Raw genomic sequence first — 13,662 nt, 5'->3', positions numbered from 1 at the left:
TGGACAAGGAGATAGAGAGAGTGGATAGAGAAGCATGGTAGAGCTTACGTGCGGATCTACATGTCCACATCACCACGTAGTGTGCCATGTAGGCATATTAATGGAAGTTCTAGAGATTTGGACCTGTATGGGACAATTAGCAAGTTTGGGAACTTCAATTTGTGTTTTAGAAGTTTGAGAACTTAGATGACACGCGCACAAGTTTAGGGACTGCTCATGCATTTTACTCATTTTTTTATCAACTCTCCTAAGATTAGAAAGTTTGCAATTTGGATATTCTTAGGTGGGATGGATTGAAAAACTAGTATCTGTATAAACTGAAGCTGAATTATAAAGATTGCTAGAGCCATCTCACCCATCAAAAGATCACAACAGGATCGCTCTGAAGAGGAGATTTGTACCAAAATCCTTGACTTCGATACAAATTTGAACCAATCCATAAACGTTAAAAACACTCTCTTATTCAAGCTATAATCTCTAAACATGATTATCTCAACAGTTCACCTGGGAAGAAAAAACACTGGTCAGTGGAGGTTACTGCTTGGTTAGCTTTACAAAGGAGCCCTTTTTTAGCGGTTGGCTTTGCAAAAGAGATGCCTTTTCTTGGCGACAAAAGGTGAAACTGAAATGGTTAGGATCAATTTACCTTCCTACCTGTTGTCATCTTCCAGTGCTGAAGAGGAGTGTGACACAAATGAACTCAGCAGCATCAATATCACACATTCAGAAATCAACTTCTTCTATTCTACAGTTCAGCTCTTCAATTTTTCTGCCGCGCAACATTGTGGTTTTATTGGCTGTTTCGCAATTTACCTTGTCCCCGTCAATGACCAATGCAGTTATCGATTTGGGCTCCTCCATAGATCAATAGCTGCGGCTTTCAGGCTTGATAGTTTGAACTCTGAACTGTATTCAGTCATTTGATAATACGGAACACTCTCCTTTGTCAATGAGGTGTGTACTGAAGTTAGCATCCCCTCTGATCAGTATATCATGACAAATACAGGAAAACATATTGATAATTTAAGCTGAAAACACACTGAATGTCAACAGAAATTTAAGCTGAAAACCGACTGAATATAACTAGAGAGCATGCCCTTGGTGTCACCTGAAAAAACTGCAAGATGGACCTGCAGAAACGAAAACCAGAATCTGAACAGACTGGTTTGTAATATGTTTCATTTTGAACGGAGACAGTCGTGCACCATGAATCAGTTCAGGGTAGAGAGCTAGGGGTGTTTGGATACGAGGTGCTAAACTTTAGCAGAGTTACATCGGATGTTCAGACGCTAATTAGAAGGACTAAACATGAGTTAATTATAAAACTAACTGTAGAACCTCTATACTAATTCGCGAGACGAATCTATTAAGCCTAATTAATTCATCATTAGCAAATGGTTAATGTAGCACCACATTGTCAAATCATAGACTAATTAGGCTTAATAGATTCGTCTCGCGAATTAGACTCCATCTGTGCAATTAGTTTTGTAATTAGATTATATTTAATACTTCTAATTAGTATTAAATATCCGATGTGGCAGGTACTCAAGTTTATGAGGGTATACACCCTCTAACATGGGTAGAATAATTGAACAGGAACAGCTGTTACTGCAGTACTGTACTGGAGAGTGGGAACAGGGGTCACAGCAGATAGATGCTCGTCAGTTAATTGACTTTTCAGAAGCCATGGGAAAAGATTAATGCAGAAGTTAATCCTCAAAATTATTGCAGCAGACAGCAAGATGAGAATCTCTCCTGACCAGGTGCCAGTGGGCCCCAAAATAAATTAGCACAGATGGATTCATTCGTTAAAACTGGTGATCAGACATAAACTGCATGATTGCAGATAGCACTTTGACCCCCAATAGACAACGAAGAAATATCTCTGTAGATTTGGCAAGGCTGTCATCTGAACATTAATCTGACGGCCACGCCAGATTAGGAGACAAGACTCTTATGTTTAGTCCATGTCATATTGAATCTTCGAAGGTTAATTAGGAGGATTAAATATGAGTTAATTATAAAACTAATTGCATAGATGGAGGTTAAATGACGAGAGGAATCTATTAAGCCTAATTAATCCAGCATTAGCAAATAGTTACTGTAGTAGCATATTGTCAAATCATGAACTAATTAGGTTTAATAAATTCGTCTCGCCATTTAGCCTCCATCTGTGTAATGGATTTTGTAAATATTTTATATTTAATACTCCTAATTAATATCTAAATATTTGATGTGACAGGTGGTAAAGTTTAGAGGTGGGAACAAACACCCCCCTAGAAATCAAACCTTGACAGAACAAAGTGCCGTCTTCCCCAGCCCTCGCCTCCAATCCACGTCAGGTTGAGCATGCCCTGCAGGAACACAGCTTGGAAAGCTCCCACCTAACCTTGTTATACCCGAAAGATGCTTCAGAGCGTATCCCAGGAGCTGTTGCCTGGGAGATCTTCGAGGCTTTTGAAGTAGCCGAGAACAACACTCATCTCCAGTACAGGTAAGCTAACAGGATCCTGACCTGAACCACCGAATCAACGAAACGTTGGAGCTTTATCAGTGAGCTGTGACAAATCATTGTTTGTTTGTTTCTGCTGGCCATTCCGGTGCTCATTTGCCTGTGCTAGTTACAATTGGTTTTCTGCACAAGCCCAATCACTGGGCTAGTTACAGAGTTTTGTTGCCAGCAGGGAGAACCGGAGAACACACAGGCGAGTTAACTTCAGATCCATCAGAAGCATGGAAGAAGAAACAAGAACAGGACATGAAAGCCCACAACGCTTTCGTGAATGATTTCCAATTCCATACATTCCGTAAAAATACAAAGACCCTTTCTGTTGGAAGAATAGTCGATTTTATTGGATTGCTTGGATGCTTTACTGACTGAGACGCAGCAGGGCCGCCGGCACGCGGCACCTCCGAGAGCGGCAGACCAAGCAGGGGCGGGCCGCAAACCGCGTGCGGCGTGCACGAGCTGACGAGCACGACTCCGGGAACGGGTTTGCGGCGGTGGAGAACGGGCGGCAAAAGCTGGTCTGGTCCGGCGCGCAACCGTCCACCGTGTTCCGGCGGGCAGCCGGTGAGGTTCTTGCCATGCCCCTGACCGTGCCGGCCGCCATCCTCCCGAGCCCGGCGCCCCGAACCTCCTTGATCCCGCGGCTATCGCACCCCTTGGTCCCGTCGGGCCCGGCGCCCTTGTCCACCGGCGGCGGCGGCGCCTCGCCGGCCTGGAAATTTTGCAGAATTTACCCCGATTTGAATCGCGATTATTAACCGCGATCCAAAGTAGGGGTTGTATGTAAGATATCGGACCACTATTTTGCATTCAGACCCTTAATTTGGATCGCGATTATCCAAATTGGGGTTTTTTTTTGTTAAATATGGGTTGTCGTTTCATAAAGGTCCCTGATTTTTTACGAATAAGCCCTTTCCTCCTCCAGATGGGCAGCCGCTCGCTCCTTCTCCCCAGTCGCGCGGCAGAGCCGGTGAAGAAGCCGAGGAGCAGGGGTTCACGGTGGTGGAATGCGCAGAAGCGCGGAGAAATCGGGGGTCGGAGAGGTGGCGGCGCCACCGCTTGCAGGTGAGGGAGGAGGAGGACGGCAACGGCGGGAGGCGGAGGAGGATCGCCGAAGGAGGGTCGTCGTTGTCCGCGCTCTGCACTGCAGGTCTGCAGCCCGCGAGCCGTCCAGCGACTCAAGATGAGCAACGGAAATGCCGGTTTCTGTCAGCAGATGACAATCGTGACTCGTGAGCAGGTGATCTGTCGGCTTCGCACTTCCGCCGAACAGCATGCGCGCGTTGGAAAAGAAGATCACAAGTGGAGAAAACGAATGGAAACACAGGTGGTAACTGACAACCTTTTTCATTTATTTTCCCATTAAAAATTCATAAAGGATTGCTGAACGAGCACGCTCCCCCCTGGCCTTGGGCTACTCGACACGACTTGGCGAATTTGCCTTCCTCGTTCCTCCGATCCCAGGCGAATCCGCACCCAGCTCCGCGATGGAACCCGAATCCGCCGTGGCCGTCGTGACGGTGCCGTTCCCGGCGCAGGGCCACCTGAACCAGCTCCTCCACCTCTCCCTGCTGCTCGCCTCGCGGGGGCTCCCCGTCCACTATGCCGCGCCGGAGCCGCACCTCCGGGAGGCCCGCGCGCGCCTCCACGGCTGGGGCTGCGGCGGCGCTGGCGCCGGGTCCCCGTTCCTCCCCGCGGTCCGCTTCCGCGCGCTCGAGGTCCCGGCGCACGCGTCCCCTGCCCCGGACCCCGCGTCCCCGTTCCCGGTGCACATGCTGCCCCTCTTCGAGGCCTTCTGCGCCGGCGCGCGGTCCCCGCTTGGCAAGCTCCTGGAGGAGCTCTCCGCGTCCCACCGCCGCGTCGTCGTCCTGCACGACCGCATGGCGGCGTTCGCGGCGGGGGAGGCCGCGCGGCTGCCCAACGCCGAGGCGCTCGGGGTGCACTGCCTCGCCGCCTCGTACAACGTCGGGTGGGCGGACCCCGGGCACGCGCTCCTGCGGGACCACGGCCTCGTCTTCCACCCGTCCGACGCCTGCGCGACTAAGGAGTTCGTCGCACTCGCCAGGCGGATGGGCCAGGAGCGCAGGCGCGCACCCGGCGCCGGCATGGTCGTCAACACCTGCCGCGCGCTCGAGGGCGAGTTCCTCGACGTGCTCGCGGGGATCCCCTCTTCGGATGGCCCCAAGCTGTTCGCCGTTGGGCCTCTGAATCCGGTGCTCCTCCCCGGCACGACCGGGAGCGCGCGGCACGAGTGCCTGGATTGGCTCGACAAGCAGCCGCCGTCCTCCGTGCTCTACGTCTCCTTCGGCACGACGTCGTCGCTCCGGCCGGAGCAGGTGCGCGAGCTGGCCGCCGCGCTGCGGGACAGCCGCCAGCGGTTCATCTGGGTGCTGCGCGACGCCGACCGCGCCGACATGCGGGACGAGGCCGCGCCGGAGAGCGGGGCGCGCCTCGCCGTCGCGGCGTCCGAGCTCGGCGACGCCACGGCACGGGGAGCCGGCGTGGTGATCACCGGGTGGGCGCCGCAGCTGGAGATCCTTGCGCACCGCGCGACGGGGGCGTTCATGAGCCACTGCGGGTGGAACTCCACCGTGGAGAGCCTGAGCCACGGGAAGCCCATCCTGGCGTGGCCCATGCACAGCGACCAGCCATGGGACGCCGAGCTCGTGTGCAAGTACCTCAGGGCCGGCATCCTCGTGCGGCCGTGGGAGCAGCGCCACGACGTCACCCCGGCGGCCGCGGTCCGCGAGGCGATCGGGAGGGTGATGGCCTCGGACGAAGGGGCGGAGATGCGGCGGCGGGCGGCGGCGCTCGGGGAGGCCGTCCGCGGCGCCGTGGCCGAGGGTGGGTCGTCCAGACAGGACCTGGAGGAGCTCGTCGCTTACATGACGAGGTGATCGGTGCGGCGGCTGTGCTGCATGGTGCTGTTCGAATTGGTGATGATTTGATGTGTTATTTAAGACTGACTTTGATTGTTACTAATGATGAAAGCGAAGGTCTATGGTTTTCATTTGGCACTTGCCAGATGTCGTCGACTCGAAATCAATTAGCAAGTTACCAGCTTGAAAGCCTTGAATATGCGATGCTGACAGTACAAGTAGGCAGCAATTCATGAAAAAAGTACCCAATTTAGGGATGAAACTCCTGAACTGCAATCAAGAAATGACTCAATCACCCTATCGCCCTGCCAAAATCCGTTCTTGCTCAGCAGTTTTTTGATAAAAAAATCGGTGGGGGTACCAAAATATAGGAGCAAATGAACATGCATGCCTAATTCTGTCAAACAAAATTTCGCAATGCAGGGATTGGGATTTCTCCTGAATCAGCAGAAAAGTCGACAAACAGCTTCAAACCAAAATTCACCCTAAATCTGCATAAATTTGCTGAGGAAAAAGCTAAGATTGAGCCAAAAGCCCCAAGCTTATCTGAGCACAGAAAAATATCTTATCTGACCTCTGTACTAGTAGCCCAGCAAAGGCAAGTCAGCAACGTCCCAACCCCCAAAAGCCCAAAACAGCAGAGCAAAACCCCGGCTCCTCCCGCCGCCGCCGCCGATGCCGAAGCCGGCGACCTCCGTCGCGTCGCTCCTCCCGAAGCTATGGCACCGCCGCTTTCTTCCCCCTTCCCTCGTCCCTCGCGCCCTTTCCTCCTCCTGTCCCCTCCTCACTACCCACTCGGCCCCACGCCGCCGCTCCCGGCTCTCCCCTTCCACGCACATCGCCCCCGCTGCCACAGTGTCAACCGCCGCGGCGGTCGAGGCCCCAACAACCACAGCGTAAGTCCGCCGCCCGCCCCCCCCCCCCCCCCCCCCCCCCACACACACACACACTCATACCCTTCTACGATTCCAGCAGCTGCTATTCCCAAGTGATACACCCTAGTGATATCCACAATCATGCAGATATCCAGTGTATGATCGGCTTCTGCCGTGCCCCTTGCAAGACGACCCTCCACGAATCGAGCACCTCGTAGCTCGGGAGGACGAGGTGGCAGCTGATTTCATCTCCAGGTCTCTCGGCCTTCCTCCTCTGTAAGCACCCTTCTCCCAATATGCTGTCTCTCGCTCTCTTACTAAATGGAATGAATTAGCTGATGCAAGAGTGAGTCATGAGTAACATTGTGGGTGTGAAGGTATGTTGCAGATCTTATCAAGTTTGGGGCTGTGTACTATGCCCTTGTTGCGCCACAGCCGCCCCCATACGCAGCTCCAGAGCATGTTAGGATCTTTAGGGAAGTGACCGATCCATCTGTTCTGCGCCGGAGGGCGTCCATTAAGGGGAAGACGGTGAGGGAAGCACAGAAGACATTTAGGGTGACGGATCCCAACCAGCTTCTTGAGGCCGGCACATATCTGAGGGTTCATGTGCACCCCAAACGGTTTCCGAGGTAAGATGTATTGCTTTTCTTTGTCATCAGCTGCGAACTCTTGCTATGGTGAATGAATGAGTCAGCTTTGAGTGCTTATGAGTATGTTCCTTACTCAATCCTGCCAGGTGTTATGAAATTGATTGGAAATCAAGGGTAATAGCAGTTGCTGATGACTACGTTGTCCTCAATAAACCAGCTGCAACCTCAGTATGCTTCTCGTTTCCTCCATTAGTTCATTTTTCCTATTTTTTTGGTGCTCGTGACTTAATGGCTCTAAACTTCTTAGTCCGCACATGTTGTAACATGGAATGTGTTTCTGCAACAGATTAGACGTCTACTTTGTTGAACATATTGTTCATTATCTATCTTTAATTTGATGCTGTTTAAATTGTTCATGAATATGATACCTATTATGTTAGGTTACTTAACAAAATAAAATTCACCTCAATTACAATGTGTCTGTATCACCAATGCAACATAGAATGCAGCCAGGAGCATGGGGCAATTCATGAAGCTAGAAATGGTCCAACCAGTCATTAGGTTGCAGTTGAACTTTACTAAGCTCAAATAATATCCTGCAAACTTTCAACTTTCAGGTGGGAGGAGCAACTGATAACATTGAGGAATCCTGTGCTGTGTTTACTTCACGTGCATTAGGGTTGGAAACACCGTTAATGACGACTCACCAAATTGACAACTGCTCTGAAGGCTGGTTCGTTTATCAATTTACTTATATAAACTTGTTATGATCAAATGTGGGAATTAAGTGACTAGTGCCTTTTTTTCTGACATTTTGCAGTGTAGTACTGTCTAAAACTAAAGAGTTCTGCTCAGTTTTCCATGGACTGATAAGGGTATGTTACTGCCTGACTGCAGTGCTGTGTACTTTTGGGTCTTGAATCTGTACTGGCAATGATACCCTTTTTTTGGCAACAGGAAAAACAGGTCAAAAAAGTGTATCTTGCGCTTACTACAGCACCTGTGTCTACAGGAACAATTACCCATTATATGCGTCCTGTTAATCGCGCTCCTAGATTAGTTTCAGAAGGTACTATTGAACTGAAAACTCGTTGCATCTTCAAGCATTGCATATGCATGGATGGGAAATACAATTTATTTTAGGTAAAATTGTGTACTCTCTTTATGAATAATGTGCACCTGCACCTTTGTTAAGTTGTGGTCATTTACTGAAAATAGTGAAATGTGAATGTTTACATACAAGTCCCGTCTATTCTCCGTCAGTCATTTGAGCATTGCCTTGTTACTCTCTGTTCGGATGTTTAAACACTCTAGAAGGTACAAGTCCTTGACCTGGCTAAATGCTGAATAGGCGCGTGGCCTGAGCGCTCGCATAATAAGTTTCAAATAACTTTCTTGTTTTAGTCTGGTGGGCATTGGTTGTTACATTGAAATCTTTGTATCAATATATTAATGTTTTCTTCGTATTTAACCAGATCATATTGCAAAATGGTATCTCTGTCAAATGGAGGTGCTTGATTGTAAGAAGGTACCATGGCCAAGTTCTTTGACCAGGAAAGCTTACAATGTAAACGACTGTGGATGGCCCCAGCAAGAAGCTGCCTATGAATGTAAAATCAATCTCTTGACAGGGAAAACTCATCAGGTATCATGTAACTTTCTGTCAGACACACCATTAGCAGCTTGATTATTCCCCTTCTGGGTTTCTATAATAAAAAAAAAAGTTTCTGAGCTAACAGCCTACCAGCTTGGTAAACATTAAAGCACAATCTGCTTATTTTTGCCAGTGCTTGTATTTTTAATTGAATGAACTATGCGTATGCCATTGTTTTGTTCAGTGCTTTAATCCTTTCCAGGAATGTGATTGCTTGCTTATAGTTATAGTACATCACATTATAGTCTAATTTGGAATTACATTGTGTTGCAGATAAGGGCACAGCTTGCTGCCATAGGCACTCCAATTATAGGGGATTCTGCATACATGACTGCCGCAGTGGCAGCGAAGGCTAATCCAAGCATAAACCCATTCAGAAGGGAGAGGCTGAGTTACAATAGTGAAGAGGAGAAAGAAGCTGCCGTTGAAGCATGGATTGCTGCCCACGGCAAGGAACCAAAATCCGTAATTGGCCTGCAAGCATCAGAAATCTCATGGAATCATGAAGGTGAACACCACAGCTATAAGGCAGGGGTTCCGTGGTGGCGGCAGGATTCAGTGGAGTCTGACCTGGTATGATAAAAAAAATGGTATATGGGAATATCAACCATGTATTCTTTGAAGTAACAAAAGAGAAACAGATGTCCAAATTTACTGATAAACGATGGCATATGCCTCAATGCCTGGGGTGGGACTCATTGAGGCATCATGGGAGATTGGGAGGGGATGGCTGGCCACCAGCAACAGAAAACCTAACACGCCGAAAATGTTCAGGGGAATGTTTTAGTTTGAGTTAAATATACAGCAGCTCTTGAACTTGTCCCAAGGTGCTACTTAGGTCCACGAACTCGCAAAATCGAAATCTGGCACCTTGCGAAATCTGACATCCTGAACTTGTTAAGTTGTGCCACTTAGGTCCATACCCCTTCAAAATCTAATGTGGCATGCCAACGTGGCGCCACATGGATGAACATATGCAAAAAAGCTCTTGAGTTTTATCTTCTTCTATATATGCATCCTCTCGTCTCCTTCTCCTCTCTCTCTCATCGGATGACTCCGGGCGGGCCACGTGTGAGTGGCGAGCGCTGTGCGGCCGGGCGAGCGGCGCCAGCCGGGGGTGGCGGTGCCGGGAGAGGTGGTGGTGCCCCTGGCCATCGGGACGGACGAACCCCACCGGCGCAGCCCACTGGCGCCAGGGGTAGTGGTGACGGCACCTAGCCCCTGCGCCCGGTGCGGCTCGCCGACGACGAAGGAGGAGGAGGAGGAGGCCGGCGTGGAGGGGGCCCTAGGCACTGGGACGAGCGGCCCTCGCGCAACAGAGCCCACCCCTATGCCCGGCGCGGCCCTCTAACGGTGGAAGAGGAGGAGGAGGCGCCGGGTGCGGAGGGCCCCCTAGCCGTCGGGATGGGCGGCCCTTGCACCTGGCGTGGCCCGTGCGGCAGCGGTGGAGGAGGAGGCGGTGGCGGCGGCCGAACCTAGATCTAGGATTCGGCCGGCCATGGAGAAGAGGGGTGGGGGAGGGAGGAGAGGGAGGGAGACGGGGTGGAGACGGGGTGGAGGGGGCCGCCGGCTCCGAGATGGCCACCAGCATGACCGGGGGAGGGCGGGAGAGGAAGATGGCGGCGCGAGGGGTTGGAAGAGAGAGGGTGGTGGCGACTAGGGGAGGAGGAGGGGAGGGCAGGAGGCGGCGACGGATTGGTGGCCGCCGACGTCGGAGTGGCAGCCGACAGGCGGCTGTGGACGCTGGGGCCGGAGTGGCCGCCGGCGATTGGAGCGGGGGAGCGGGGTGCGGGGCCGGCGGATATAGAGAGAGGAGAAAGAGGCGAGGAGGATGTAGATGTAGAAGAAGATAAAATTTAAGGATTTTTTTGCATATGTTCGTCCATGTGGCGTCATGTTGGCGTGCCACATCATATTTCGAAGGGGTATGGATCTAAGTGGCACAACTTAACAAGTTCAGAGTGCTAGATTTCGATTTTGCGAGTTTGTGAATCTAAGCGGCACTTCGGGACAGGTTCAAAGCCGTTGGTGTATTTAACTCTTTTAGTTTTACACACAGGATGAGACCGGCTGGTGCCGGGCCTGTTGCTGTTGAGTTGAAGTGCCGCATCTGTCACTGTTGACTGGTCCCCTTGTTGCGCACATTTTTATCGGATTTGGCTAGATGTAGTGTAGGTTTCTGTAGCTACTTTTGATATCATGCTCTGTGCTTTGTTCTGGCCTTCTGGAGTTCTGGGTACTTACCGTCCTACCCTGAGCAAGAATTGTACGCTGCCGCATGATTGAGCATAGAATGACTGGTTCCATTGCTAAGGAGAGATCACTCCGGTGCGGAAATTGTTGGGCTACGCAAGTGGCCCAAACTAAACATGGGCTCTACAGAACAAACGAAGCCCAATCTGAGCTGTAGCAGGTTGTCTGCTGCTCTCCGGTCTCCATGCGCTGTTGGAGCATTGCTTATTGGAGCGTCAAAAAGGTGAAAAACCAAGATGAGCTAATCTCCAAAAAAAAAAAAAGATGAGCATGTTGCAGCTATAGAAGGACGGACGTCATGTGTGGGCAGCGCCGTGCTGATCGCTTGTGTTGCCACTTACAGCAACTCGTAGAGTCATAGCGACGCGACCGTGCTAGGTCGACAGCACGAAGGCACGCGAGCACACGGACCCTCGGTGGTCGGTCGGTGCCCGATCGGGCATATGGCCGTACTGAATTGTTCGGCCGGGAAGTAAAGGGAAGGACGCGAGATCCTCTATGAATTCCCTGGGCAAAAGGGGTCTGTCAGGCTCAGAATGTCAGTCGGCACGGGTACGATGATGTTATCGGGATCGGCAGACGTCGAAAAGCTGAGGCCGCTTTTTGCAGTTTGCTTTTGGGGCAGCGGTGGTGTCGTTTCGAAGTTTCGATGCTGAGCTGAGGTACACGCAAACGCGGAGGAGACAGGAGTCAGGAGAGGCGAGCTGCTCCCGCGGAGCACCGAGCACCGCACTCCACCTGGCCTCGGCATCCTCTCCGGGGTTTTAACGAACCCGTGTGCGGGAGCTTTGTTTCCCACACGGTGTTCGGCGGCGTTGGTGACTTGGTGTTACGGTGTAGCCGTGTAGCGTAGGGGTGTGTGGTCTTTTTTTTGCCTTTTGGGGGAGCGAGACGACGCATGTGCTAGCCGTAGCGCGGTGCCGTCATCTCGTTGCGAACTTGCTAGGATCTCGTATGTGGTACTGTACTTTGGTACGGGTACTGGTTCTCCGCGTCTTTTTTTGCCGGGGGCCTGGATCTAAGCACTACTGAAGCTCAAGAAAACCGGCTGCCTGCAGGCGATAATTCCCTCCTGCAGCGGTGGAGGAACGCCTAGAGCCAGTAGAAGCGGGCTGCAACCAAGGGTACTTGCAACGGTTTAGACAGCTATTGTCTGCAAGTATTTACCACATCATACGTAGATAATAAATAGGCAGTTAATATAATGAGTTGTCTTATTATGCTGTCTGCAAATTATTTAATTTATGTTTGTACCTCATAAATCCTAATGATCAAGTATAATATGATCTTTGTATGATAAAGCATAACCGTGATAACCATGATAAAAATATTTGGCAAAGAAAAAAATGCAACAGCTGAATTTTGTATCACGAACACATGCAGCCGTGAACATGAGGCCTTGGTCTATGAACGTAGTCCAGCCATAGTTAGCATGAGCCTTATCCTCTTTCTCTTCACCATCCCGTCACCCTCAGCCTCTCATCATCCAACTCCAGAAGCTCTCATCTCTCCTGCCTGGCTGCCTGAACCAAAGGGTCATTGCAAGCTGGGAACCTGGGATGGGTTGGCCGGACTGCTCGGTGGCGGCAAGGGCGGCTCCAGGAGGAAACATTTATCTGGTAGGAGGGATTGCAAAGTGCAAACTAGAGCATCAGCGAGTTGTTCTGTTCGTGTTCCTTTTCTCTACAGATCTTTCTCGTTCCCTGGTTCTTTTTTCTCTGAATCTTTGTTGTCTGGCGCATGTATGTGTGAAGTGGATGCATGTGGAAAGGGAAGGCGGCCACTTCGATTGGAGACCGAGGCTCCACGGGCGGAAGCTTATCTTGTAGGCATCACGCGGCCGCCGATGGCAAGGGGCGCGACGCGAGCAGCTTAGTGGCTTACTCCCGACGCTAGCGGGTCGGTGAGCAGGGGAAGCAGATGCACGCGGGGATTAATTTTTGACGCCATCTCTGCTTCCTCGGTGCGTGCCGTAGCAGATCGGCCGGCGGTGTCATCTGGAGAAGACGGTGCGTACAATGCGCGTCGAGCCGTCTTCTTGTTCTCGGAGCACGGACGGCAGACGACGGCTCGCTTCTCTTTCCTCACTAATTGCTGTATACGTCGGATGAATCTGTATATGTGGCAGTAAAAAGACGGCCGCCGTAAGTGCCATCTGATGAGACAACGTAAGAAGGGAGATGGATCGGATTAGTAATGATGTAGTACACATTTATAGCCATATTATATGAGTGGGCTATTACCTGGATTGGCTCAAGATGATATGGCAATAGCATATACCCAGCAATCGACTAAATTATTAGCTTGGCTCTAAAAAAAGACAGAACGACTTCTTTTTATAATTAAAGCATTCTTACGTGAGTGGAGTTCGTACATGCACGAAACGACAAAACGCTCCTTACAAGTGTGTCAGAGCCTTACGCCGCAGTAGCTCCAAGTGTTCCTATATCACAAAAAGTTAGGAGTTCGTGTATATGTTGAGAGCAATTGGTGTATTGTTACTTTATATAAAAAAAATACTCTATGAAATATTGAATAGGCCAAAAAGGATCTATAGAGATCAAATACAATAGGGCTCGTTCGATATTGCTGGCTGTAGCAGCCAGTCAGACACCAGCCTAAGCAGCGGCTGCAACCAAACACCAACATGAACAACAGCTACAGCCAATCAATTTAGTGCAACAGCTGCTTGGTAAGTTGTAGCCGAATGGCTGGCCATACAACAATAGCCCAAGCAGCTGCAATAATCACAACCGGACATAGCCATAATTATGCCTAACAAATAATTGACCAATTTAGTTTGCGATCCTAACAATGGTCGTATTTCTCGGATTATTTACACAGTGTATTTAAGTTCTTATTTTTAGAATGTTGGCTAGACTACGGCATGTAAGTTCTT

The 13,662-nt window shown here is 50.6% G+C and overlaps 2 protein-coding genes and 1 long non-coding RNA gene across 8 annotated transcripts; all 3 read left to right on the top strand.

The window, feature by feature from the left end:
* The first annotated feature begins 2,110 nt into the window (after positions 1–2,110).
* LOC117845291 (putative cis-zeatin O-glucosyltransferase) lies at positions 2,111–5,519 on the top strand. Of its 6 annotated transcripts, XM_034726277.2 has the most exons (4): positions 2,111–3,292; positions 3,435–3,659; positions 3,750–3,836; positions 3,974–5,519. In XM_034726277.2, the coding sequence occupies exon 4, from the start codon at positions 3,997–3,999 to the stop codon at positions 5,404–5,406; it is 1,410 nt and encodes a 469-aa protein (XP_034582168.1). In that variant the 5' UTR covers positions 2,111–3,292; positions 3,435–3,659; positions 3,750–3,836; positions 3,974–3,996; the 3' UTR covers positions 5,407–5,519. The 6 variants fall into 6 exon arrangements, with proteins under 6 accessions (XP_034582168.1, XP_034582165.1, XP_034582164.1 ...); XM_034726274.2 differs by having other exon boundaries at positions 2,112–3,292; positions 3,435–3,836; XM_034726273.2 differs by having other exon boundaries at positions 2,126–2,494; positions 2,685–3,292; positions 3,435–5,519.
* A 460-nt stretch (positions 5,520–5,979) lies between these two features.
* Positions 5,980–9,328, top strand: LOC117845290 (RNA pseudouridine synthase 6, chloroplastic). Its single transcript, XM_034726270.2, has 9 exons — positions 5,980–6,284; positions 6,411–6,539; positions 6,641–6,895; positions 7,003–7,084; positions 7,474–7,589; positions 7,677–7,731; positions 7,814–7,925; positions 8,332–8,501; positions 8,784–9,328. The coding sequence occupies exons 1-9, from the start codon at positions 6,064–6,066 to the stop codon at positions 9,087–9,089; spliced, it is 1,446 nt and encodes a 481-aa protein (XP_034582161.1). The 5' UTR covers positions 5,980–6,063; the 3' UTR covers positions 9,090–9,328.
* Positions 9,329–12,170: 2,842 nt separating this feature from the next.
* On the top strand, positions 12,171–13,020 carry LOC117842977 (uncharacterized). Its single transcript, XR_004637589.2, has 2 exons — positions 12,171–12,382; positions 12,518–13,020. It is a non-coding gene; the product is annotated as an uncharacterized lncRNA (long non-coding RNA).
* Positions 13,021–13,662: the final 642 nt, after the last annotated feature.

The sequence above is a fragment of the Setaria viridis genome, chromosome 2, assembly GCF_005286985.2.
Source record: "Setaria viridis chromosome 2, Setaria_viridis_v4.0, whole genome shotgun sequence".
In the NCBI taxonomy this organism is placed as follows: Eukaryota; Viridiplantae; Streptophyta; class Magnoliopsida; order Poales; family Poaceae; genus Setaria; species Setaria viridis.
This window is presented reverse-complemented; position numbering and strand designations above follow the sequence as displayed.

Excerpts from the sequence above, each read along its gene's own strand:
- LOC117845291 (XM_034726277.2), top strand. The coding sequence starts at position 3,997 with ATGGAACCCGAATCCGCCGTGGCCGTCGTGACGGTGCCGTTCCCGGCG.
- LOC117845290 (XM_034726270.2), top strand. The coding sequence starts at position 6,064 with ATGCCGAAGCCGGCGACCTCCGTCGCGTCGCTCCTCCCGAAGCTATGG. Across the intron at positions 6,285-6,410 it reads GAGGCCCCAACAACCACAGC|ATATCCAGTGTATGATCGGC; the intron begins GTAAGTCCGCCG and ends ACAATCATGCAG. Across the intron at positions 7,590-7,676 it reads GACAACTGCTCTGAAGGCTG|TGTAGTACTGTCTAAAACTA; the intron begins GTTCGTTTATCA and ends GACATTTTGCAG.